General features: G+C 48.7%; 1 protein-coding gene and 1 long non-coding RNA gene across 3 annotated transcripts in view; one reads left to right on the top strand and one right to left on the bottom strand.

The window, feature by feature from the left end:
- Nucleotides 1–7,862, top strand: part of LOC144146054 (caspase-2-like) — a 28,287-nt gene extending 20,425 nt beyond the window's left edge. For both annotated transcript variants that reach the window (XM_077677983.1, XM_077677984.1), the window contains 2 exons: nt 293–515; nt 4,689–7,862. In XM_077677983.1, the coding sequence (XP_077534109.1) occupies nt 293–515; nt 4,689–5,155 (690 nt within the window). In that variant the 3' untranslated portion in view covers nt 5,156–7,862. The remainder of the gene's footprint in view (nt 1–292; nt 516–4,688) is intronic.
- A 5,069-nt stretch (nt 7,863–12,931) lies between these two features.
- LOC144144581 (uncharacterized) lies at nt 12,932–14,807 on the bottom strand. The gene is made up of 3 exons (XR_013317281.1): nt 14,099–14,807; nt 13,607–13,706; nt 12,932–13,506 (listed from the first exon to the last, which is right to left on the bottom strand). It is a non-coding gene; the product is annotated as an uncharacterized LOC144144581 (long non-coding RNA).
- Between the last annotated feature and the right edge of the window lie 11,972 nt (nt 14,808–26,779).

Genomic DNA, 26,779 nt, shown 5'->3' with positions numbered 1-26,779 from the left:
ATCGTGTTAATTTCTGGAATTTCCGAGGCGTTCACTTATAGCTGGAATTACTTACGAGGCAATTTTTTGTACAGTCCTCAGATTTCGTGAAATTCCCAAGCATCAGTAACCTCTTTAAGAAAACGCAATGGAAGGAGAGAAGGAGAGAGAGGGAGAGTGGTTGACAATTAACTGCAATTGCTGTTGCATTTAAAAAAGTTATAAGGCACAAGCGGTGAAGGAGGGAGAAACATAACCAGGCGTTGCGCAAGAGATTTGCTCACAGGATTGCCCTCTGCTTGTGCCGCTTCAGGACATGGAGGAGGTGCTGGAGGCAGCGGCCAAGTCTCAGGAGAATCACGACGCCGACTGCCTGGTGGTGATCCTCATGTCGCACGGTGACAAAGACGTCATCTACGGGACTGACATCGAGAAACTGCGCCTGTACGATAAGGTCTACCCTCTGTTCAACAACGAAAACTGCCCCGCCCTCCAGGGAAAGCCCAAGCTGTTTTTTGTGCAGGCCTGCCGCGGGGGTGAGTGCAATTGCTCATCAACTAGGCTCCGTTTAGAGCAAGCATGAGGCTTAGCCGGAGTGACGGTTTCAGGTCCTGATCTATAACAATTAAGAGAATGAGAAACACTTTTGACGAGATGTTGCCCTTGTAGACCCAACCCAAAATACACACAACGGGCACAGATAAAAACTAAGAAAGAGAAAACATGGCTAAAGCTCGTTCTACATGGTGCGTTTTTCGTCTGCGAATTCAGTGGAATGAACATTCGCACTTGCGAAGTTCGCAATGCCTGGGAATGTCGTCTACATGGCCTGCAACGTCGCGATTTTCACACTACACAGGCACATTGTTTGCAGACCGAATTCGGTCTGCCACGAGCAAAGCTTGTTGGGATGTTAAAAAAAATAAGTTTTATTGTACTTTCTGGGGAAGTTGTTTCAGACTGTTTTGCAGTAAATATGAGTTTATTAGGGGTTTAATTTAACAATCGCCAATTATTTTTCAATATACGCACACATAGCAGAGGAGACAAACACAGCAAGCAACTCTGGGTTCGCTTGTTGTGTGTGCCTAGCACATTTTGGTGTACCTCAGACGGTTCTTCTTCTGTCCTTATGTACTTCTTCCGAACTGCTGTGACGTCCGCGACTTGCGGGGATACCGATTAAGCATTCGTTGAAACCGGCGTGCGACATCTTGTTGTGAACACACGTACGTTTGTGTTGGTGTGCCCGCGCTTACGCCGTGCGTATGCAAGCAACGCCATCTGGTTGCTAAGCGTGAAACTGCAAATGGTGATGCCGTGACGTTCACCTAGCTGTGTTCTTATTGGCCACAAGTTCCAGCCCCTCTACCGCCTCCACGCTGCACGAGCAGCGTTCGCCAGGGATGCTCGACCGGCTCGACTGTTTCAAACATTTGGCACTTTGCCGCAGCAATGAAAAAAGGTAGTTTTGCCGCACAAGTGGTGCCGCATCTGCGATTTTGCAGAGAAAATTGCACCATGTAGAGCAGGCTTTCTTTAGAGTCGGCGAAAATGACAGAGTTCCAATAAGGAAAAAAAAAATTCAGTAAAGCTTGCACTTATGCGGAAGACTGGAATGGTGAAGCTGTTGTAGGAGAGTGTTGCCGCACACATAGTCAAGTTTCAGTATAATTGTTTATTTGCATAGTTGCGATGCTAGTAATTCTCTTCATATGCATCGAAGAGGTCGTCATCTTCTTCGCGGCGAGTGGTGGATGCAAAGTCATCCTCAGCATTGTAGACTTCCACTAGCTCTTCGTCATCAACTCAAGGCAGTGGTGGCGGGATCTGCAAGTCTTCTCGGGAAAGATTGGCATGCTTGTAGCCCTGTCTCCAATGGTTCATAATGGCTTCTAGTCTCTAGAGAATGCGGCAGCCTCTCCCAAGCAAGGTGTCTTTTCATCTTTGGCATTAGCGCTGGAGTTTCCTTTTTTTTTTAACGTGGACAGTAGCGCTTCACGACAGTGGTGAAGTTTTTGCTATTTTTACTATTAACATTTTTTTGATAAAGCCACTGCTCAAGCCGGGAACTTGGCGGTCGCTGCGAGGCACGCGCTCACGAGTGCTGGGCATTTTCTTGCTCCTCGGGGTTTTTGCCAGTTTTTTCTTTTTTCTTTTATATAAAGCCATCGCATGTGCCGAGGATGCTCGGCGGTCGCCGCGGGGCGCACACTCACAAGTGTTCGGCATTTTCTTGGTATTTTTTCCTGAAATGGCGAACTTACAGCCTGTACTGTCGGGATAAATTGAAATACGAGCAACGGAGCGTGTGGCTCAGTACATGCCGTGCGTCCTGGCGATGGGCCGCGTATGCGCAGTGCGAACAAGTTACGAGAGTTTGTGTCCAACGCTGATATGGAAAGGCCATCGTTCTTCCCACCGCGTTCGGCGTCCAGTCATGCAAGCCTTATCTAACTTTACCCGCCGCGGTGGCTCAGTGGCTAAGGTGTTGCGCTGCTGAGCACGAGGTCGCAGGTTCGATTCCTGGCCGCGGCGGCCGCTTTTCTGATGGAGGCGAAAAGCAAAAACGCCCGTGTGTACGAGATTGCGGCGCACGTTAAAGATCCCCAGGTGGTCAAAATTAATCCGGAGCCCTCCACTACGGCGCGCCTCATCGCCTGCGTTGCGTCGGCGCGTTAAACCCTGCAATCAAATCTTATCTAACTTTGTTGCTGCGATGAGTGAAAACCGCGCACGCAGCGATATTCCTTTATTTTTTATTTCGTGCTGAGTTCCCAGCAGACGATGGAAATACGATGGCTTTTCCATATCAAGGTTGGTGACGAACACTCGTGACTTGTTTTTACTGCGCATACGCGGCCTGTCGCCAGGGTGCGCAGCATGTACTGAAAGCCACGCGCTCCATTGTTCGTATTTCAATTTATCACGGTAGTACAACAGTTCTGCAGTTAAAAGTCACAGTACGTGTTTGTCACTAGCATGGGACCATTGCAATTTCCACCTCCGGTCCTTGGAGCACAGTTGTGGCGTGACGGCATTGCGCAGCCGGTCACATCTCATAGCTCCTGGTGGTGGAGCACGCCCCAAGCTCCTGTCGCCCTGGTAGCAAACAGCTCTCTTGGACTTATGGTTGCCCTCTATGGAGACTTGACGAGACGACTTTCTTCCAGAGGAGGTGGCCTGGGAGTTTCGTTGTGGATGACCACTGGGACGCAGCATGAGCTTGAATTCCTGGACCCGTACCAAGTTTTAGGAATTTTCTACAATGGGAAACCTCAGGCCCTCTCCTCTGGAAGCCAGTCATCTCATTGAGTCTCCAAAGAGGGAAACCACTCCACCAAGAGAGCTGCGTTCGTTCACTACAAGGGTGACGGGAGGGAGCCTGGAAAATGCTGCACCAGCGGGAGCAATGAGATGTGGCCGAAGTGAGAGCTATTGTCCCTATGTATTGCCAGGGCACATATGTGTTCGCACGGTAACCACACACATGCACTTGCGAGGTCAATTCCACGTGCTCACGCGCCCGTGCGCTACCTCGCGACGACCGGAGACCAGGTGCGAGGCAAAGCGCACCGCGTTCTCGAAGATCTGGCATTGCCAGATATTTGGCTTGCTCTCCTGCACGCCTATTATCCCGGACCAATCAGAGCCGCCGCACGACGCGCTTCGGTATCCTGGGACGGCCCAAGACGGCGGCGGACAATCCGCCGGTGGCCGCAGCCAACAATGTCGCTGCCGCAAAGTTATTTTCATCTCCCGGTTGTGTTAAGTCGGCGTAGTTGCTTCGTTAGCCGCAAAGGTTTATCGGGTGTATGCGCTTCCCCCGTGTCACACCAGCAAAATACGCTATCGGCGAAATAACGACCACGATCAAACTTTGTCAGCCAGTCACCCGAAGGCAAACATGGCTCTCCGCCGTCGTGTGTGCCTAGCGCAGCGGCGATGATGCTGTGTTTTAGTTCGAAGATGGCGTTAAAGGTAATGTTGCTCTGCTGTAAGATGAAAAGCCAAAGATTGTGTGTGTTACGATGACAGTGTTAACAGTGTTGGGCGCTGTGCGGTTGGGACATGTCTACAAGGTGGTTCTGTCGAGCGCGGGGCAGCGCATGCTCATGCGCCTCTGTCGCCTCCGCGTGGGTGCCTGCCCTCCCCCTTGTCACACGCTTGGGCGCGTAGACACGAGAACATGTGTGGAAACGAGCGCGCGGGCGTGTGCGTGTGGTTACCGCTTTAATCTCTTACTTTTGCCGCTGCATAGCAGTCGGCTATGCAGCTGGCCAGCTACCAACCTTATTGATGACCGCTGTGGGGTGGGTATTCCCACACCTTCTCATAGGTGGCAGCACTGCACGGAGGTAGTCTGCTAGGCAAGGGCATGGTTTGAGCAGGGTATTTCCTAAAGGAGAGGCTGCCTCGAGAGGAACGGTTCCCGAAGTTAGGCAAAATAAACTTTTTTTAGCGAGAGACGTCCCGTGTTGTACATTGTTGCAACACGATGAACTCGGTGCAAGCAAGCACACGTGATGCTGGCTCTCTCTCTCTTTTGTAATCACTAGGTACAGGGTTTTCCTGGCTCCGCAAGCCAAAATTTGTCCATACGTACACATGCGTTCACGTGCACATAAATACATCAATCCTCAGTCAGCTTGCGTAACAGCGATTTTTTCGATAGACGGACTGACCTCGAATGTTTTTGTTTTGCGCAGACAACACTGACAGCGGGACCTACGTAGAAGTACAGTGGCTAGAAGAGGCCACTGTAGTAGAAGGTGCCATTTCTGCGGATGCCATTTCTTACAAAGATCCCTCGTCGCCCACCGTGACACCAAAGCCCCGCACGGCGTCCTTCTCGGACATGTGCATTGTCTACGCGACCATCCCCGGCTTTGTGGCTCTGAAGAACGAGGTGACCGGCTCGTGGCTCCTCTCGGCCGTCTACAACGTGTTCAGCAAGCACGCGTGCACCATGGACCTGGATGCACTGATGCGCCGCGTCAACAAAGAGGTGCTGGCGCGGGCAGCGCACGACGGCGCCAAGGTGACACCCTGCACCGAGATGTTCGCCTGGACGAGTCAGCTGTTCTTCAACCCGGGCCTCTGTGCCAAGCATGGGTCGGAAGGGGCGCACCTTACCTGCCAGGCTGGCCCAGCGGCTAAAAGGTTGTGCTGCTAAGCCTAAGCGCCGGGGTTCAACCCAGCTGCTTCGGCCGCTTTTTCTGGTGGAGGCGAATAGTGGAAACGCCTGAGTGTCCTGATTTTGGCACGCGGTGCAGATCACTGGGTGGTCGAGATTATTCCGAAGCCCTCTAGCACAAAATAAGCATTTTTTTTTAACTTGAGATTTCGGTTAGGGGTTCATAAATTGTGCGAGAACGCAAATATAGTAATTTCAATAAGTCCTTAGCCTGCGTGTCACGTGAGGCTGTCTACCAGAGGGACCCCGATCACACGATACCCAAGTCATACGACGTTTTTGTGCGGTCCTTTGCAAATTGTGTTATCGAGGTTCCACTGTATCACTTGAATGCTAACATGCACTTAACGCACTGACGGCAGTGTTGCTAGTGCTAGCCCATATTACTTCACTACTGCCCATATTGTGTCACTGCAGCTCGAAATTTTAGTATTTTTCAACATTTCTTGTACTTTTTTTTATTAAACCTCTTTCGTGGCTGTCATGGAGCTGAGTGATTTACCAAAGGCTAGTTCTCGCAAACTGAACAAAGTTGTGCTTTGTTTTCATGTTGCCTTTAGGAACGTGTGGTTATCATTTCTTGAAAGAGATGCATCGTGCAGGCTAACAGGTGGGCTGCATCTCCTACGTTGGGGGCACGTTTTGTGTTTTTGAAGACTGGGTCCATTTTGGTAGTTGCAGTGTGTCCACTCGAAAAGGTTTAGTTTGGGAGACCTACCTAATGGGCAACACAGTAGCGTCACAATGTTGGGTTAGTTTTTCATTGACCAGTCGAGCGCTACAATTCCTGCCATAGGGCTAGTTTTTCTGGTCACAGCAGCCATGCCACTGGGATCTGTACGACCCACTGGTTTTTCCATGGACTACTTATGTCTCAGTCTTGTCGCTTGGCCACTTATTTTTTTGCTCCTCATAGGCGTCGCCAAGTTGTCAAAGCTGGCATACTTTTGTGGATTCTAAATAAGTTATGAGACTTGAAAAAGAGTGTGTCCTGTGTGGTAGGAATGGGTTGAGTGTGTCTTTGAAGAGCTGAACTGCCTTTTAGCATTCCTTTTGAAGGCCATTACTTCTCAAATACTTTTTGAAGGATGGATGCGCCCTGGCCAACCTTATACGTCACGTCGTTGGTGGAAGCTTTCTTTGACCTCCTGTCAGTGGCCTTTGTATCGCCATCCATTGTTTTTTTGTCAACCTGCCAAAGTATTCTTTGGTTGACCGTTGACCCACTCTGGGCTACCAAGCATTCAGCACGATAGTTTTATTATATCAATTTTTAGCAGTGGCACTTCTAGTCACAAAGCAATTGTGGGCCTCTCCAGAGTAAATAGTTGGCTCCTTCGCTTACAGAGGCCACTATCTCTCCAGGTAACCCAGTGATTCCTCTTGGCCTGGAATTAGCATAATCGTGTACTTATACGCCAAGTAATCATTCCTGATTCACTGTGGTTTAGGGGGCATAGTGGCCCATTAATTCTTCCACTCTTTGTGGTTAGCGGCTTTGCAGGCAAATGTTCTGGTCAGCTACCGTTCCGAGGCACGGTTGTGAACATGCGGGTATTGGGTGAGGCCGATGGTATAGACCAGGCCTCACTTGTAGCTTTTTCACGGAAGTCCTCAGTGTGCTTGCATGAAGCCTGCAGGCTTTGCGCTTTGACAAAGCAGGGTTTGCCAAAGCGGGTTTGTATTGCTGCGAACCCTTAGCACAATTCTCATTTGTGCTGTGACAACACTGCACAACACATAACGACAGGGCACAACACAAAAGCATTTCGGTTGTGCCCGGTCTTCTTTCCGTTTTTTTGCTCTACAGAGCTGTTCTAGTTCCTCCTAAATAAAGATTCGTGCAATGTGACAGTTTTTTTTATTTTTTATTTAATGAAGTAACAAAAGCTTGATATGGGAGAGTTGGTACATTAAGCTTGCCAATTACTACGGCGCAAGAAAACGGCTGAACAAGAAGCGTGTACAACAACACAGTGCCAAAGAAGTTGCCACGTGTTTTAAGCGTTACTTAATTTATTGCCGATGGGAGCGAAAGGTGCATGAGGTTTATTTCACCGATGAGATGCGCCAGTTTTGTTGGCTAGCTTTAAATTTATTTGCCACTGTCATTGTGGGGTGCAAATTTTTTTATGCCGCACGTGGCAAAACCGATTGAGTTGAGCCCATCGCCGTCAGGGTGTGTCAGTTCAAAATGTTATTGGAGCTTCAAACCGGTGCATGTATATATAGCCCCATCACTGTTCCTTGTATGTGTGAAATCACATCGTGCCTCGACACAAGCTGTCTTTTTTCACGTTTTTTTGTTGCATGTGAAAGTGTGTGTGAAAGTGTGCGGTTACGTTTGTAAATTATGGGCGTGGGAAAGGGGTGATAGATAATATACAAAGAGTGCATTGTGGCTGCGATTCCCTGCACTGTATTACTGCCATATTAGATTTTTGGCTGAGGTTGTTTCTGTGTGACGGCCTGCTGAGAAAAAAAAAGTATTGCGTCAGTCGTGAGAACTATGAAAGTGTAGGGCCTCATAAGAGACACGTAGCCATCATGCTCTCTCTCTACTGCCGTGAACACTTGCTCAATTGTTTCAAGTTTTTATGGTTCTGATTCACTTGTGATTTCACATGAGAACGTCTGCAATAAAATATTGCTTTTCATTTGTGCTGTGTGCCTGTTTTCAAGTGCTGAATTGAATACCCACTCCTTTTAACTAGTCGGAGTGTGGCAACTGATAACAAAATTTACCTGTGGCGTTGGAGCGGGTTTTGTCCCTAAAAAAAAAACCCTTGTTGAACATGCAATGCGCAACAGGTCATTCCCATTCTATAAAGTAGCCCGTGCGATCTCATTCCACTCCTTAAATTCCACTGTTGGAAATAAGCATTTCTTGCAAATATATCTTAACCCTACTGAAAATCAATGTACGCTAGAGAGAACTAGGTTACGCTAGCGGCAGTGCTTGCTATGCCAGATGGAGATGGTTACAATGCAGTGAGGCGAACATAAGAGATTGAGAAGCCAAAAATTTTGGAGAAAGCAAAAGATAAATAAAATAATCACATGCAATGAAATGCAAAAAACAAAACTCCAAATAAAGTTGAGCAAATGGTGCCAAGGAAGCACAAAGCGGCTAACAGCGAAAAGAAGAAAAAACATACATGACCACGCAAACGCGTACAGATTTAGCCATGCGCACAACTCTAGTCTGGAATCCCGTGAAAAAATGCAGCAAAATGTTTGCCCATAAAGATGAGTCGGCACAAGGTCCAAGCAAGTGACACAACTGAAGCCTTGCTCCACGTCGTACATGAGACAAGCAACTAGCCGCTGTTGCTCGCGCAGCGGCAAATCGCGGGCAGGTACACAACAAGTGCGCGGTAGTCTCGCGCACAGAGCACTTGGGGTACAGTGGTAAATCCTCCCTCCCTATTTTAAACTTGAAGCTTCAGGTGTAAGCCACGTTGAGTGGCAGACGGTGCAGTACACCTTCAGACACTGGTCAGGTCAGGTGGAAAACAAATTACAGGGAGGTTCGATGCAATGCAGAGGTGGATATCCGCTGCGAGGGTCCTCCCACTTCAACATTTGTTCACTGAAGCTGTGTGCACTGCTCCTTCAGTTAGCACGTATAAGCTGCTGACCTCTTGTGAGCATCTTACTTTAGATGATGTACATTACTCTTGAGTATCACATCTTGGCTCTCCTAAAGGGGCCATACAGACAAAACACAAGTCTGGTTCACTCAAGCCTCGTTATAATCATACTGACAGCACTTTTAACGTAAACTTTGCTCAAATAAGCCATATAATTAGGAGAAAAGGGAATGGCCAAGCAACTGATTAGCTCATTTCTTGTGCTAGAACCCATAACATAGGCCCGAAAAGCAAACACAACTTAGGCAGTACTTGTAACCTTTTAGAACAAGCTATTTTCAAGCTATTTTCACTTAAATGTAATGCATGTATATTCATTTTATAGCAGCTCTAGGCGAAAAAAGCCATTGGAGGTTCAATTGGCCCTTCTGAAAACATCATTGGACCATTTGGAACCCATTGCATTTCCCATTGGTTCAAATTGGTCCAGTGGTGTTTTAGGCAGGTCCAACTAGACCTCTAATGTTTTTTTCCAGCTGGAAGTAAGAATGGTGGGGCAAACAATGGAAGTCATGAAAGCACTCATAAACATAGAAGTACCAGTGCGTACAGCTGTTGGCAATGTGCGCACTATGCTTGTTGTTGCTGCACAGCAGTGTAGCGTTGTGGGGTCGTCTCAGACGACACTGGCCGATTGACGTAAGCGACATTGTCTTAAGTGACCCTATTTGTTGAACATACCCCAAACATGCCCCATGTTTCACAAAACGACTGCTACACACCAATACAAAAACAAGCCACGTGCAAATACGCTCAAAAGCAAAGCAAAGACAGATAGCTGTGCGGAGCTAGATGGTGGCGCCATCTAGGAGGACCGACACTAAAGAAGGCTGAACAGCTCACCCGAATTTCTTTTGAAGACACGTTCATATGACTTCAAGGCAGACGTCATGAAACATGATTTGGTGGGAGAATAGGAATTTTTACTTAAATAATAATTTCTCAGAGAAGAAAGCTGGAAAAGCGCTGGGGGCACTATAAAGACTAAACCTTTCTAATAACACAAACTTGTATTTTGCTTGCACGGCCCCTTTAAAAAAGTTTATCTGTCGAAAACGCCATTTCTAGTTTTCTAGTAAACGCCATTTGTAGTAAAGCGTTCAGCAATTTGTTCAGTTTATATGACAATCAGCCCCGCATGTTTTCCAGAAATTAGGGGTTTTAATTATGACCGTCACTTCATGTAGCTTTTAATTAAAGTGAAAGGGATCGTCTTTGGGCTATCTAAACCAGAAAATTTTTGTATGTGGACAGTGTACGCGTCCCTCCCTCCTTTTTTTTCAGCTGCCTGGCGAAAAGTTAAGAGAATTCTTGAGCAAATGCTTATATTGCGGTAGAAGATTTCCGAACTACTGAATCTGGTTCCGTTCTTTATTTACACAATTTTTGAGCAAAAAGAAACCATTTGGCATATATGAGGCAAAACATCAACATTTAATTGCTGCAATTAGTGTTCTTTTAATTGAAAATTGATCTGTGCTATATTTTGTGACAGCAAATTAAGAAACGACGCATTGAAAACACTGTTCTGACTTGTATTTAAAAAAAAAAAGGGGGCAGCTTTCGAATGGTAGCGCGAAGACTGGGCAAACAGCGCAGCTGGCGTTGGCCCCACCTAGCTTATTCTTGGTTAGGCTGTAGGAATTTATGCGTGGTTATGCTTGAAGGCTCGGCCAAGTTTCCTGCGTGGTTATGTGGTGTAGCCAGAAATATGTTTCGGAGGTGTTATATGCCACCGATTAAAAAAAAAAAGAACAACTAGACCCTGGCACCCAAAATTTTATTCATTTTCTGGATTTAGTAAAGCCACCATCCTTATTTCTGTTTTTACATTTTTGTATATTGATTCGATGTGCATGCGGAAAAAAGGCGAAATGAATAGGGTGGGAGGAATACGGTACCGTACTCAAAAATTTGGGAGGGATGTTCCGACCTTGGTTCCGGCAGCTAACCCCTCTTCCATCCCCCGCACCTTAGCTATGCCCCGGTTACCGTGCGATCAAGTTTTCTACATGGTGTCGTCGTTAGCCCAAACACCCGAACATTAAAACATGTAGAAGGCATGCGAGCTAGCTCATACCTCTGGATCTCCTTCAAATATAACGTTTCACCGCCGCTTCACGGGCGCGATATGTGGCATTCGACCGCCGCGCTATGAACGAAGAGAAAACACGGCGCGAAGGTCGCGGCGCTAAGAAAAGCCGGTCGCTCTTAGCGAGACGACTTCCGCGCCATGTTTTTAGATGCGACGCTGAGAGGAGCATATCTTGCCGGCGGCCCTGTCCTGCGTGTGTCCGTCGTCCGCGTCCGCACAGCTGTGTCTCTCCTCCACTCACCTCCTCTCCTCTCTCCGATAGCGAACGCTCTCTCCCAACATCTGCGGTCGCGCTGCGCGCGGCTGCGCACTGTGCGCATGTGCAGTACTCTCTCTCTCCGCGGTCTCCTCTCCTTCGGGCGCGCTGCGCATATAAGCGTACGGCCGGTCTCTCAGTCGACGGTCGTCCGCGCTTGCGCTTGCTCTTTGCTGTACCCGACGATTGCTTGATGCGACGGTTCCTTGAGTGAGTGAACGCCAATGGAACCCCCTTCAGCATCGCATCACACCAGGGTTCCCGCGAGGGGAGGTGGGCGTAATTTTTAGATGCGAAGGCATCTCATTCACCCGCCTTGTCCCTGCATCCGGCGTCGTCGTCGTTGGCGTCCGCCGCTCCCCCATTCTCCTCGCCGCGCGAGCTGCGCTCTCCGCCGCTCAGCCCCTCTTCTCTCCGATAGCGAACACTCTGGGTGCGTTCCAATTTACCGTTTAGACAGCTTCGTTGCCGTCTTCGCGGACAGTACGCCATGTTAAGCCCCGTTCCAATTCGAACGAAGCAGTCAACGAAGACTGCTTCGAGGAGACAGCATCGAAGTCAGCAACGATGCAGGCTACCTTCCTGTCTAAACTGAAAAGCGACGCCAGCGCCACCTTTTTGCGTTTTTATGTTGAACCAAAAGCACTTGTTCCTTTATTTAAATATTTAGTAAAATTTACTAGTGATGAAGGTGACTTTGCCTAGTTTTTAAATTACGTAACGTTTGTTATAACAACGGTAATATTAGTTACGAAACTTGCGGCTTGCTCATATCAACATGTCTGCTACGACGCTGTCGTCTGCGCTCATGTCTGCGCTGGTGTTGCGTTTGCGACCGCGGCGCCGTTCCAATTTCATTCCTTTAGACGTCTAGTTAGACTGCTTCGTAGACTGTCTACCAAGCTGTCTGCGAATTGGAACGCAGCATCTCTCGCGAGGGGCATTGGATTGGCTTGGATTGGATTAAAGTGGATTGTGTTGGATTGTGTTGCGTCATAGCCGCGGCAGGCACACTGGCGCCGGCGCGTCCCCTCACCGTTATGCGCGCTATAAAACGCGGTGCCTGCGCCGCTCCGCTCCATCGTTCCAGCGCCGTTCCTCAGCTGTCCAACGCTTCAACGTGAACCCCCTATGCGTCGCATCTACACAGGGGTTCCCGCGAGGGGAGGTGGGAGTTTTTTCTTCTCTCTATCTCTCTCTCTCTCTCCTTCGGGAGGGACACTCTTCTCTCTTATCTCTCTTATCTCTCCCTTCGTCGGAGACCCGGCTGTTGCAACTGACATGGATTTCCGAACTTGCCGCTGAAAGCTTTCCATATATATGACCAGGTCCAAATCGTTTTACAGCTCTTCCCAAAGTGGGCCGCGTTAGCACGCGCTTGAACCGGCGGCAACCGGCTTCGCGAACTCGGCGCCTGTGCTCCCCACTTTACCACTGAAAACGCGAACGCGCGTGAACTGGTGAGGAGAACAGCTCGCGAGAGGTCACGCCCTGCTTCTTTAATGAATCACCCCCCCCCCCCCCCCCGCTCCACGAACACGGGTGTTCTCAAAGGTGATGGCGCGCGCGATGACGTCTCGCTAGGCTTCCTGCTCACGTTTGCCGACCCGGTATCAGCTCAAGCAGCTAGCATCCCAGATGGAAATGATTTCCAGTCCCGGCTGTGTTATGAAACAGTCTTCCAGCCTGAAATCGTTTCCAGCTTGGACTGGAGCTGGCACCACTGGCTGGAAATCAAAATTTCCGGGCTTGTCTCCAGCCAGAAATGTCACGTCTGCTCTCTGGAAATCGCACCATTCCCAGCAGGAAAAATGTCACTTCTAACTGGAAATCACCATTTTCATTCTGGAAATACTGTTATTTCCAGCCAGAATGGTGTAGCTTACCAGCTGGAAATTGCTTTATTCTTGCTGGTTCTACAACGCTTTCTGGCTGGAAATTGATTGTTTTCTTGCTGGATTGTGCACCACCTTCCAGCGAGAAATCACTTCTTTCATGCTGGATTCGTCTCCATCCCCAGCCAGAAATCACTTTTTTTTCCAGTAAGCACGCACACCAAATTTAATTTTTATGAACAGCATTCTGACCCGAAGTCCTTTGTAGCAGACACCAAAACACTTTCAGCATTTCCGAATAAAAGAACTCTTCTGTGTGGGCTTTTGTGCACCGAAGCAGTAACACAGAGGCCAGATTAAAAATTGGAAACTATATTGTCGTTCCGTATATTACATATTTTCAGCCTTGTCACTTGTGTACCCAGAACATCCGCAGGGGCCAGAATCTCCACCTTCTTTGGGTAAATGGTCCTCCAAGTGGTTCAGGTAGCCTATGAAAAATAAAGCATAATGAGAAACCGCGATGTCAAGTGATTTTGTGAGCTTTGCACAACTGCCAATCAAACCATTTCCATCTTTTTATGTGCTTACCAGAGTTTTCGATTCCACTTTTTGGTCCTTCCACCCGCAGTCCTCTAGGTTGCAAGCCTCGTGTGCCACATAGTGCAACGTAGACGTTCCCTCACAGATACTAGAAAAAACAGAAGAAAAAGCGATTTATTGTAGATTGGTTCACTTTGTAACATAATATATCACATGTGACTGCACTTCAATTGTTGACGGCGCCGCACCGCTCATGCATTAATTACGCCATGTTTATTAAAGTACACGCCGATGTCTCAAACGCACTAAGGCCTTTGACAGCCACTCTCTCACTGTGGACAGGCCACCGGAATATGATAACCAATGACCCAGTTGAACTTTAGCGAGGCCCAATGCAGTGTTTTTACGAGAGCGCCACACACGGCGCTAAGTCGCTGCAATGATCAAGACTGCGTTAGGGCTATAAGCGTGCACGTATTTTGACTCCGCTTCCCACACAAGCTCATAGATTTGAGCAATTCAATACGAATGTGCACTTACCTATATTTGGTAGTGTTGAGCGGTACGCAGTCCATTGTTGCACCACATCGTTTTCTGGGCATTTCACTTTGTTATCGACAAGCGACGCGAATAACGCGAGAGCGATCTTGTCAACGTCTTCCACGAACAGCACAAGCTCGCACAAAACCGCTGTAGAGAAAAGAATTGAATACACTGTCAAAAGTTTAGCCCAAAAGAGGACGTAAACCACGCTGCAGCCACGTGCGGACCTCTGCACGTACGCCAACATGGAGCGGTCGAAAATGTTTTAGGTGTGTGAAATGGCGCCGGGCACAGGGGCGTGAAAATGTAGTCCGTGCACAATTAAAACAATTTTGAAGAGGTTGTTGCTTCTCAGTTTGGGATCGCTTATTGTTGAAGTGTTTTACTTATGTATTAAAGCGATTAGCGCACTTTTTTATGTTGTTATGTATTTTAAAAGCTATAAGTGCTACAACGTTCATTTCCAGGAGCACCTCCAGCTGGGGCTGGAAATATCTTTTCCAGCCAGAATTAGGAATTCCGCCTCCAGCTGGAAACTTTTCCGGCCGGGTCACAAATTTCCCGAGAGAAAAAAATTGTGTTCTGGCTGGAAATCAATATTTCTCGCTGGGAAGGTTACGTTTCCAGCGGGAAGTTGATATTCCCAGCTGTCACTGGAAAATTATGCTAGAAATATGGCTGGAAATCCTCATTTCCAGCAAGAATATGCAGTCCATTTTCATCTGGGATAACTGCTAATATTGGTCCTCCCCGTGAATCCCGTGGGCGCACTGCGAATCCGACCAGTGTTTTATACCCCGGCTACACTACGGTCCAAATGACATTTCAACCAAATGTCATTTGACTCAAATGGGGTGCTTCGAATCAGGCCATTCAGAACGCGCAGTGCTACACTACAACATCGATGTCATTTGAAAGCTTTCACAATTGCTCGCCGTGCTTTAGTGGCAGTGTTGTCGCCCCGTTCCGTTTTCGTGCAATAATGCAACAATCAAATTTAGGACCAGTCTAAGGCAGTAAAATGATATCAAATTAGAAGAGATACCAGTTTTGACTCCAATGTGGTGGCTGTTTGCGTAGTTTTCATTTTTTGGCAGCGTCTCGTGCCACACGTGTGGCACAAGACACGCCCCCCTCGCAAAACTGCTGCCACGCGTGACGTCATGATGACGTCATAACATTAATAATTGTCATTATTTTGTGTAGTATAGTCCGAAATACACATTTTTGTTATTTGCAGTACAAATTAACTCACCATTCAACTGCTAGAACTTTTTTAAACAAACAAAAAACGTCGTTTTTGTGACGTAAAAGGAAGTCACTTGCTAGTTTAGCTTGACGTCACTTCTGCGTGGCAGCAGACACCGCGAGGGAGGTGCGGCTCGTACCACGCGCGTGTACCCTTTGCAGCGGGAAGCCTCGTCGCACACGGCGGAGCCAAAAAAAAGAAGAAAGAAGAAGTGAAGTGAAAGAGACTTTAATGATCGCCGGCAACAGGCGTAGTGTCTCCACTACGCCCGGACGTAGCCACTCGTCGATCCTGGTGGCATTCTACTAAGCAACACTTTCGTTACTCACTGCGGGGGTGGACACCCTTGTCCCCGAAGGGAGGGCGTCGGCCCGCAGCTTTCTCTCCGGTGCTGCCGTTCGAGAGCCGTTAGGACCTGCTGGACGGCTGAGAGCTGAATGTCCTTGTCGTAACTGCGTATGGCGTCTTGTAACCACGGCGGAAGGTCGGTCCGGGTTGAAGCTTCGTGTGGTCGCACTTCACAATCCCATAATAAATGGGCGGCTGTTGCCCTGGAGTTAGTGCACAACACACACTTAAGAAAGGAAACGCAGTTTCCACATTGGGGTAAAGAGAATTTATTATAACCCACATATCAGGGCGCAGCGACTAGTGATAACAGCGCTGCCCTAAGAACAGAAAATTATCCAATCAGTCTGCATGTAACATGGTCATTATACACACTGCACAAAGTTTTTGGCGTGGTTAACAAGCCACTACAAATCAAGTCACACAAACTTCACCAGTGTTCAGAAAAACAGCTCATAAACTAACTCAGCTCAGTACGGCACTAGAGAAACGCTCAGGATGTTACTCCTGACCACTATAAAGCGCGTACACCAACGCAAGAGGAAGGCTTCTTCCCCTAGAGCTGCCAACATATATGTAAAGAGAATTTATTATAACCCACATATCAGGGCGCAGCGACTAGTGATAACAGCGCTGCCCTAAGAACAGAAAATTATCCAATCAGTCTGCATGTAACATGGTCATTATACACACTGCACAAAATTTTTGGCGTGGTCAACAAGTCACTACAAATCAAGTCACACAAACTTCACCAGTGTTCAGAAAAACAGCTCATAAACTAACTCAGCTCAGTACGGCACTAGAGAAACGCTCAGGATGTTACTCCTGACCACTATAAAGCGCGTAGACCAACGCAAGAGGAAGGCTTCTTCCCCTAGAGCTGCCAACTCATGCTCCAGATGACTCATCAGAATCGACCGGACACGCCACAGCAGTGGGAACATTGCCCGCTGCGGCCGGGCTCGAAGACATGCAGCACCACGATTTCTCCACAGAACAAAAGCACCAGCGCACATCAGAAAGTTGACCAACACATCATTTGAACGAGTGTTCATTCGAAGTGTGAGTCCGAACATCCTGCTTAATACAGTCCAGAACGTTGCCGCTACACGACAGTGAAACAAGGCATGTTCTGATGTTTCAGTGCGGCCGCAGTGCGGACACCGTGCGGAACGCACAACGCCGAATCTCGCCAGACGGTCACACGTCGGGAGAACTTCCCAGCCACGTAACCATCCGAAATCCCGAACATCAGCCGGAAGTGCCGCCGAAGTCAGCTGATGCCACCGGACACCGCGTGACCTTCCGATCTGTTGGTTGTCTAATTGGATTATTGCCAATTTTTCGCACACTTCACTTGCCGTACTTTCCCTAAAACTTAGGCTTGGCAGGGAAGACTGGAGATTTCTCAATGTTTTTATAACGTACGCGTAAAATGGCGGCGGCTGCTCAGCTGAAGGACCGGCGATGTGCGCGTCATAAAATAATGACCGGGAAGTTCCCAGAAAGTACTGGAGCAGCGCCTTTCCTGGGTACTCGTCTGAGTCCACAAGGTCGATCACTGCCCGTACCGCCAGCACGCTGCTCATGGTTTGCAAACAAGGCAGACTAAAACCACCCATTGACTTGGGCAGCCTCAGCAGCGCTCGTGACACTGTTTCTGTTTTGCCCGCCCAGAAGAACGATCCAAACTTCGTTGCGAACTGTCGGGTGAAATGGCGCGGTGGTTTTGCTACGCGTGCTACATATATGTGGCGCAGAGCACGGTGAGACCACCAGTGTTCCAGACAACTACCTCCCCACGCTCTGTCTCGGTTACCTCTTCGGCGAAGCCAAGCGCGACACTGTGGTGCGGGCGGCGGGGAGTTCTTCCTCCATCGTACACGTGTTTCCGTCTCCAAAACGCTGTAGTGGCAAAACTTCCGGTGACGTCACACAAAAATAAAAAACAAAGAACAAATACGCAGAAGCCGTTTATGCATTAAGTAGTAATAAGAATGATCATAAAAAGTAAAAGTATTCCTCCGTTGCATACACTGAAGTGAATTTGTCAAGCTCCCGTTTTTGCTTGCACTGCCTAGACTGGCTCAAATTAGCAGACTTTTCATCGTTTATCCGGTTGACAAGTCGGTAATTATTTTACAAAGCGCGAAAGAAGAACAACTACCATGCGCGGTTTGCGGCGGCCGCATTAACTAAGCTGTGACGTTGGGAGGAGGGGGCACCGTGATTGGACGATGCCCAAGGTTAGCAATCAAACAAGTTTCGGTTTCGGTTCTGTAAAACAACATATGTTTGACATCCGATGGCGTCGTTGGATGGGCATTCTCAATATCCCAGTAATCGTAGTACCGCGCCTCTGCCATGTTGTCGGCTGTAAAATGCATAAGATAAGCCTCCCAGGACGGCTTGGAATCGTAGCATTCACCAGCCGAGGCTTACACAGTGCATGAACGCTCTCCGCGTCCCCGCAGACGCACAAATGCATGCGCTTTTCCCCATATTTGGTGCTTGCCTCACTCATGCCTGTATCGTAAAAAGCGTGTTCGCACCAGGCCAGGGGTCTATTGATTCTGGCCTGTGCCCACTGCCCGCAAGCAGTCGGTGCTTATGGCAACAGCACGCCAACGAGAACTCGCTAGCGCGCCAGTGCCAGGCTGCGCGAGTTCTGCGGACTAGTTCGTGGAGCAGTGAACGTTGCGACCCAAAAAAAGGTGATCGCATTATAGAAAACATCGGCGAAAAACGAAAAAGTTACCTTATAAAAAAAAAAAGCTTGTACCCGCGGGGATTCGAACTTGTGACGGGCAAAACACTTTTTTTTTAATTGCGACAGTATGCCCTTTGGCATAAGTTCCTACAGGTACAAGTTTGCACCCGTTTCCCGGATGAAGTCCAGAAGACAGCGGTGGTGGGGCCCCCACAGCCATCGCTGAAGATCGGGGGGTCTCCCCGGATGCAGGCCTGTGCCGCGAAGGTGTCGGGATCTCGCTGCAATCAGTGAAGGGCGCGTCCATAGCAGGTGGTTGGTGTCGGCGTCTTCGGCAGGAGCCGTACAGAAGGGGCAGGTCGTGGAAAACGGGGCATGGTACCGCGGTGGCCACGCCCGGGTTACCGCAGGAGAGAGGGCCACCCCAACTCGTAGTCTACCCAGCAGGACCTCCTCCCAGCGAGCGAGCCCACTGGGAAGGTCTGTTCCACACGGTGGAATGAGAGCACGTGTGGCGCGACGCAGATCTTCCTTTAGTTGGACAAATTGGTCATGTGGGTCAGTTGTCAGCAAGGGCAGGGGCCGTGGAACCGACTTAACGTGACAGAAACTATCCGCCGCAATATGAGCGGTGATAGTATTACGCCGTATCCACGACAGTCGGAGAGGGCAGGGCCACGTGTCCAGCAGGTCATGAATGTCTCTTGAGACAGACGAGTGCGTTGACATACCTAGCGCTCCAGACCACACGGCTACGGGCGAGATTTTTTTTTCTTCCAAACACAATTTTTTATTCACAAGGATATACATACATACATAATGCACTGGCACGCTCGATGCGGTGACCAATGCTGGTACGCGTACATACTGTCGCCACAGGGACTCCAACCATCTTTAGGCGTGCCTTCACTTGAGCCGCAGAGTAAGCAACGTAGTGGGACTGCGGTGGCAACAACGAACAAACAATCAGTAAAATATGACATCCTGAGACACTGTAATATCAGAGTACATGAACTGAGAATCGTGTGAAGGTAACATGTTCCCAATGAGTGTAAACTCTGGGAAATGAACGCCTGTTCAGAGGGTAGAAGTGTCTCTACAAAGTACTAGTGAGGCAACATCACATCCGTTGCCAGCGATGCATCTCTTTTTCTTTAAAGCGCTGCAGTGCTTCGCATCCTTTTTGCAGTGAGTCGCGGAGCTCCGTGTCAGAATTTGATGCCCCCAACCCGCTCACTGTCTATTCAGCCTTTGCCGTGAAGTGCCGCCAGGTAGGCCTGGGGTTCCTGGCGCACTCCACTGCATCCACTCGAGCCCTCCACAGCGAGTGGAGCCCCATGACAAGCACGCAGTCCCGAAGCGCCTTGTTCTCTGTGGGCGCACTCAGATGCCGGAGGCCTGACCACGACAGGTCCCATCGCTCGGTGTACGCGGTCTGCAGCTCGTCCCAGAAGACGGCCACGGCGTTACAATCTGTGAGGACGTGTTCTGCCGTTTCGCGTTTTCCACAGAGGAGACAACCCGCGCCGCCATGGAGAAAGAAACCCTTATCCTCCAGACGTGCCTTTGAGGGCAGCACCCTCATGTGGAGGCGGAAGAAAAAGTCCTTTGAGGCGGTGGGCAAGACATCGTTGGGTATTGGGGGTTGTCGGTAGAGAGGGGGCGGTAGGACCTTCTCCACGAGGTCCCAGTACAGTTTTCTGGGTTTTGTTTTGAGCAGATAATCCCAGGAGAAATGCTGCTCGAGCAGGGCTAAGGCTAGCGCGATTTCTTTGTAGAACCTCGTTCCGCGCGTGTCAAAGCAGAGTGATGCTGTCGTGGCAAGCCACGGGGCCAAATGTCTGGTGCCCAGGCACTGCGTGGCTGCCACTAGGAACGGATCGCGTAGACCCAGAAAGTACAAGAATCGTTGGATAGTGAGTTTGAGCTCCGCGTTGACGAGCCCAAACCCACCCTTTGCTAGGCTCCAGAAGAGGTTTGAGCGGCGCATGGGTTCGAATGTGGACCGCCGGAGAAACACCGCCCAAGACCGGTGCAGCCTATTCAGGGTGTCTGCGTCGATGGAAGTTATGCGGGCCCCGTACAGCACTGCGGGGTATGCAATCGCATTGCACACATGAGCCCTCGGGAACAGAGCGATGTTTCTATTTCTCCATGGTTGCAGCTTTCTTTCCGCAGCTGACAGCTTGGGTTTCCACCGATTTTTGACTGCGACGCTTTGGATGAGGTTGACGCCCAAGTAATTGGACATCTCCTCTTCCCAGGCCATTCCAAATAGGCAACTTGGTTTGGAGGCCCAATCACCCAACCAGGCTCCCCTCGACTTAAGTAAGTTTAGCTCTGCTCCCGAAAAGCGGCAAAACTGGTTTGCTAGTTTAATTACTTCGCCCACTTGTGATCCACGAGTGCAAATGAAGGCCACGTCGTCCGCATAGGCGAGAACACGGAGCTCCTCGTCTCCCATCTTCAGGCCATTGATGACCTCGGATGCAAGGGCCATACGGCAAAGTGGCTCAAGATAGAGGGTGAATAGGATGGGTGACATGGGGAAACCCTGGCCAGAGTCCTTCAATGCTTTACTGGTCACGAAACTTCGGCGCTCGCTTCATATAGGGACCGCGCGCGCCACTAGAGGCGCCACCGCCGCACGAAGGTCATCCAGCCGCCGCGCGTGCGGTGTATTGGCCAGCTCTTGGCGTGCAACGCTCGCTGCTTTTGGTGTCTTCGCGCTGATTAAGTGTTTTTTTCGTAGTAGTTAGCGATGAATAGTCCAGTTATTGTGTTTATCACCTGCCTTCAATGGGGTTTTATTTTTCGAAGAAAGTTACCGTAGACTTCGGCCGCGAACGGCAACGGCTTCTGTGTGTTCTGGCACAAGCGCTTCGCCGTCGTGTTTACGGATTTTTAAATCTATATTGCTTCTTTTCTTAAAGCAAAGTTGTAAATACTACACACACGGTAGCTGTGTAGTCACGGACTGCTGCGGGCCTATCGATAATACAGTAAAAAATCTGAAAGAAACCAAGTATGCGTGGTTCAGACTACGCTTAATGAATCCGTTGATTGCTCTGGAATGCACAGAACGCTAAAAGAGATAGCCCAATAGGGCTGTCGTTTCGATGAGTGGGTACATACTTGAGAATATCTAAAAACGCTGCAGAAACGCGAAGGATCAAAACACGAAGAGATATATGTTGCACCATGTGTCTTTCTGCTTCCACGCTTTGCAATCCTTGCAAAAACAGGAAGCAAAAAAAGAACAATGAAACTGATTTTATCACACGTAACAAAAAATTTTAATGTTACGAAGGGAGACAAAAGAGCGTGGCCCAGCGCACAAAAATTCATTTTTTCTCGCTGCGATGTGCAGCACAAGGAGGAAACAGAATATTGCCACGTAGCCAAGAACGACGCAAAGCTTTTCTGAACGCAGTGACCTAGGGATCTCCTGCACTACAAAAGACTAGAAGGAAACACAAACGTCGAAGAAGCAGTCCGCAGTGTGACTTGAACAGATGAACGTCGATAAAGTGAGTTGTTCGGCATTTGCTATGCATGCATTACTCTCAGAACGTTATTAATTTCAGATCCATGGAAATGGGATCGAGAACATTATCGAACAAACAAAAAATCAAGTTAGCGACAAGGTGGCACCCTTTCCATATCAAACAATATTGCCCGACGGGACGTACGACAAAAAGAGAAAACGGGCGCTCCGGTTGAAACGCCAGATAAGAAAATTAATTTCAGATCCATGGAAACAGGATCGAGAACAGTGTCGAAGAAACAAAAAATCAAGTTACCGATAAGGTGGCACCCTTTCCATATCAAACAATACAGTCAAACCCGTTTATAGCGAACTGCAATATGCACCGCGATTTATTTATTTATTTATTTATTTATTTATTTAGGGTACCCTCAAGGCCCGGGTAGGGCGTTGCAGAAGGGAGTGGGCATAAAAGGTACAGATATCCAAAAAAATAATAAGCATACAGGATAAACAAGAGTACAAGTCCAAATAAAGAAGGAATGACAAAACAGCAAAATCAAAAGAAAAGTCACAAGAAAAGCACAATAATGTAGCCTGTGTACAATAGCGACAGATAAGCATTTGAAAACCGATACCTAAGGGACATGAAGTGGGGAAAAAAAAGGCGCTACAAAACTGTTTATGATGCGATACATATTACATATATGCAGTGGCTTATATAGTCATGTCGGTGAACAGTTCGAAACCAACAACAAAATGAGCACAACAAGGCACAACAGCGCTGAAGAAATTTTAGGATCAAGTATTATTACAAACGTGGGTAGTCAAAGCTGATCTAAACAACTTATTGTTACGGATTAATACAAGGGGTTCGGGAAGGCGGTTCCAATGGTTGATTGCTTGGGGTAGAAAAGAGTAAAAGAACAGGTTTGCATGGCAATGAATGGGTTCAATTTTAAGGCGATGATGTAAGCGACGAGATATGAAACAGGGACTTGATAGGAGCAAGTCATGGAGCGTCTCGTGATAAAAAAATTTGTGAAATAAACACAAACGTTGTATCTGGCGGCGTAAAGACAGATCAGGTAGTAGAAACTGTGATTTCATGGTCGTTACACTAGCTGTGCGATGATATTCGGAAAGGATGAAGCGGGCGGAGCGGTTTTGGATGAACTCGACAGATGAAACTAAATATGCGAGGCCAGGGTCCCATATAGAAGTTCGATATATCCAATAGTTCGATATAGCCGAACCCGCCTATAACGAGCTTATCGTTACGAGTTCGCAATTCGCGGGAGCCCACCGCCCCCTCCCCAACTCCGCCATCCGCGTACGCAGAAACGAACACAGTAGAGTAGCCATTACCAGACCAAAATAACCCATTTATTATCAAAGCTACTTTCCGCGTTAACTGTCCACGCTGAAAAAAAAAAAAAACGGTGATTTTAAGTGCGAATGCACTTTATAAGCGACCCTGAATTCCGGCGACCGCCGTCCGTCCACATAGCAACAGCTGCGGGTGCGCGCGCTCCTCGTCTTCCTTGGCAACGGGGGGAGATGGGCGCGCGCTGCCTGGCCGCTGACATGGCACATACCCACGTGGGGGATTGGCCAGGAATGTCCTCGTCTTCCTTGGCAACGGGGGGAGATGGGCGCGCGCTGCCTGGCCGCTGACATGGCACATACCCACGTGGGGGATTGGCCAGGAATCGGGCGTGAGAAGGGCTAATGCACCCGCTTAAAGGAGTACTGACACGAAATTTCAAAGCTGAGATCCGCTCTAGCAATCAAGTACAACGACAACACAAATAGGTGTCTGTGCATGGCACATACCCACGTGGGGGATTGGCCAGGAATCGGGCGTGAGAAGGGCTAATGCAACCGCTTAAAGGAGTACTGACACGAAATTTCAAAGCTGAGATCCGCTCTAGCAATCAAGTACAACGACAACACAAATAGGTGTATGTGAATAAATGCATCTTTCTTTCTTTGTAGTTGTGTGTGTGTGTGTGTGTGTGATCTCTCTTTCGCGAACATTACCGAACCGCGCAAATTCAACTCGTGCATTCGCACTTTCACATTCTTCCCCTCGGGGAAATGCGGGGAAATTTTTTGTTTTCACTTTCGTTTTAGCGGCTTCAACTAGTATAGCATTCTCTACACGAAACATTGTTTGCACCAGTTCGAGTCCGTCTCCTCAAAAATCTAAGAAGCATTGGCGGAGCACATCGACTGCCGAAAGCGCTTCATTATAAGCGTCGGACGGATTTCACTGGCGACATCATCGGGAACGTTGGCGAGCTCTTCCCACAGTTCACCGATGCTGCTGTTTTTGTCCGCACTCACTGACTGGGCGAGTTCCGTCGCGAGTCCCGCGCTTCGGAAACAGTTCCGGAAAGTATTGGGCGTCACGTCCCGTGCGAGGCGCAATGTCTCAGTCGCGGCCAATCCACATCTCAATCGCCGCTCCGAGATCATGCATTTTGGCGGCCATTCTAGGCGCCCAGAGTTCGATATATCGGATGTGAACTTCGTTATAAGGAATATGTTTCCCATGTATTTCCGTAACTGAAATATTTTTGTTCGATATATAGCATAATTCGCTCTATCCGGGTTCGTTATAGCCGGGGTTGACTGTACTCATCGCTTTAACAAAATTCTTGCAGGAAGAGATTGCTAATACATTGCTTTATTTGGTTACATGTACATCCATGCATCGGTGGAAGGTATTTCAGGACCACTTTAACGTCCGCAGAGATGTTCACCCGATTAAGGGAGCGCATCGGTTGAGCGTTAGGAGAAAAGGAATCGATGTGCTTGGGGGTGGATACAGACCGCTATCTTGGTGACCTGGGCGAGGGTGCCGCAGCATTTCCGCGAAGAACCTTCACATTTTTAGGACGCGCTAAAAATCATGAATTGACTGGGAAAACAAAAGTGTATTTTGCAATGATGATACCAGCTGTATATGAGACTACATTGCACCTTGACAAAAGTTTCAGAAAACGCAGTCACTGTTTCAATTGATGAGCCATTGCCCTGAAAAAGTCCACAGGCATGTTTCTTCGGTTGTTCGAGATGCGCTCCAGGGCCGCTTCTTTGGCTAGCACAGCCTTCCTCTGCTTCGGCGGCTGGTGGCTACGCAGCAGTGCTTCCAGCCGGTAGTCTGTATAGCTTTTTGGTGTCGTTGTAGGTGGCTGATGAACCGCCAAACACCAGGATGCGAGACTCCAACAAGTTTTGAAAACCAGCTGTCCAGGCTCCTACGGAGTTATTTCCACGGGGCAAACCTTGTTCCGCTAAGGGCTACACCGACCAGAAGGCAAGGGGATACAGGGATTACGCGCGGATCACCAGTCCACCGGGCAGTTGGCGTGGCTTTCGACGACGTAATTCTTTTCGAACTAGTATACCAGCTGCCATGTGGCTGGCGAGAATTCCTTCTTCAGCTCGTCAAGCCCGGCGAGACAGCAAGTTTTTAGCAAGGCATGAAGTAACCCGAACGGGTTCACATGCCCGTCGAATTCTGTGGGGCGGCAGGAAGGCCGAAGCGCAGAGCTGTCGACGGAGGCCGAAAAGTTGGCGCCACATCCACAAAGTGTCTGTAGGTCAAGCTTTTGCATGCGTCGTTAAACATTTTGCAATAAATGAGAAAAAAAAAACAACAACCATGGTGCACACTGTTAGGAAACAAGGTGCGCAGTGCACTGATTGACCACCACCCTTGTGTTGTCCGGACAGTGGTTATGTTCTTGCGTTCTGCGTACTTGTTGGTCGTCTTGCCCTGCTGGAATGGTTACCACTCGGCCTCTAAATCGGACGTAGCACTCACACTCCGAATACACTCTGCAGTCGACCTTTTTGTCGACAATGAATGCGTAGCCGTCGAGACAGAGCTTCGGCTTCCCACGTACGGTTGTTATCAATTTCATTTTTGATGCCGTCTTGAAATACCGTTAGCAGAGGCGCTTATATAGATGCCAGTATCTTGCGAACTCATCAAAGCCTGTTCACGTGCCAAAGCGCTTGGTCCCATGCGTTTATAATCAAACCAGTTTCTACCGCATTAAAAGTGCGTAGTTGGCAGAGTCAAAACTAGAAGGACGAAGATAGTGCCACGGGAAAAAAATATCATTTATTTCTATCCCTGCGCTCTGAAAGCCCTGTTCCATTGTGCACAACCAAATTCGATGGAACGGCTTCTATGAAGTGGCGTTCGATGTAACGACGTTCGATGAACTGTACGCAACCCAATTCCGCTATCTACCACCAGCTCAGCTCCAATTTCTAAAATTTCAGTAAGTGGCGACAGTGCCAGTGTTTCAGTAAACTGCTTATGTACTTTATTGCCGCTTTCAAGTTCTGGCTACAATTTGCGTAGACTTTTTGTCTCATTAATTGCTATTTTTGAGGGGAAGATGTGTGCTAGCAATCCCTTTTTCTTCAATCGTGTGTGGGCACAAACAAACAAAAATTGCACTTTCCAGCCACCTCTTTCCATAGAGGTGATTTCCTGTTCGGAAACGAGCAGGAATTTGTTCGGAACGAGCAGCTTATTGATATTTTGCTAATTAGCTGGCGCCCACGATAAAGCTGGCACTGAAGCTCCGGGGCTCGGCAGCCAGAAATGGCGCCGCAGCGGCGGCGTTGCGCATGTCCCAGCCGGCGAGGCGACCCGGCGGCGGAGGCAGAAGAAAATACCACGTGATTTTGCTGTTGGCCAATGGCGGGCGGCGCCGGCCGGAGAAAAAGAAAATAGCAAAACACGGAGGATGAAGAGCGCGGGTGAGGGCGAAAGGCGGCGAGATCATAGAATGACGCTACCTTAGTAATTTTAGGGGCCTCCGCCCCACTTTCGTTAATGCGTGAAACGTTTCGATG

Source organism: Haemaphysalis longicornis, unplaced genomic scaffold, assembly GCF_048455015.1.
Source record: "Haemaphysalis longicornis isolate Haplotype H1 unplaced genomic scaffold, Haemaphysalis longicornis Haplotype H1 scaffold_7, whole genome shotgun sequence".
NCBI lineage: Eukaryota > Metazoa > Arthropoda > Arachnida > Ixodida > Ixodidae > Haemaphysalis > Haemaphysalis longicornis.
This window is presented reverse-complemented; position numbering and strand designations above follow the sequence as displayed.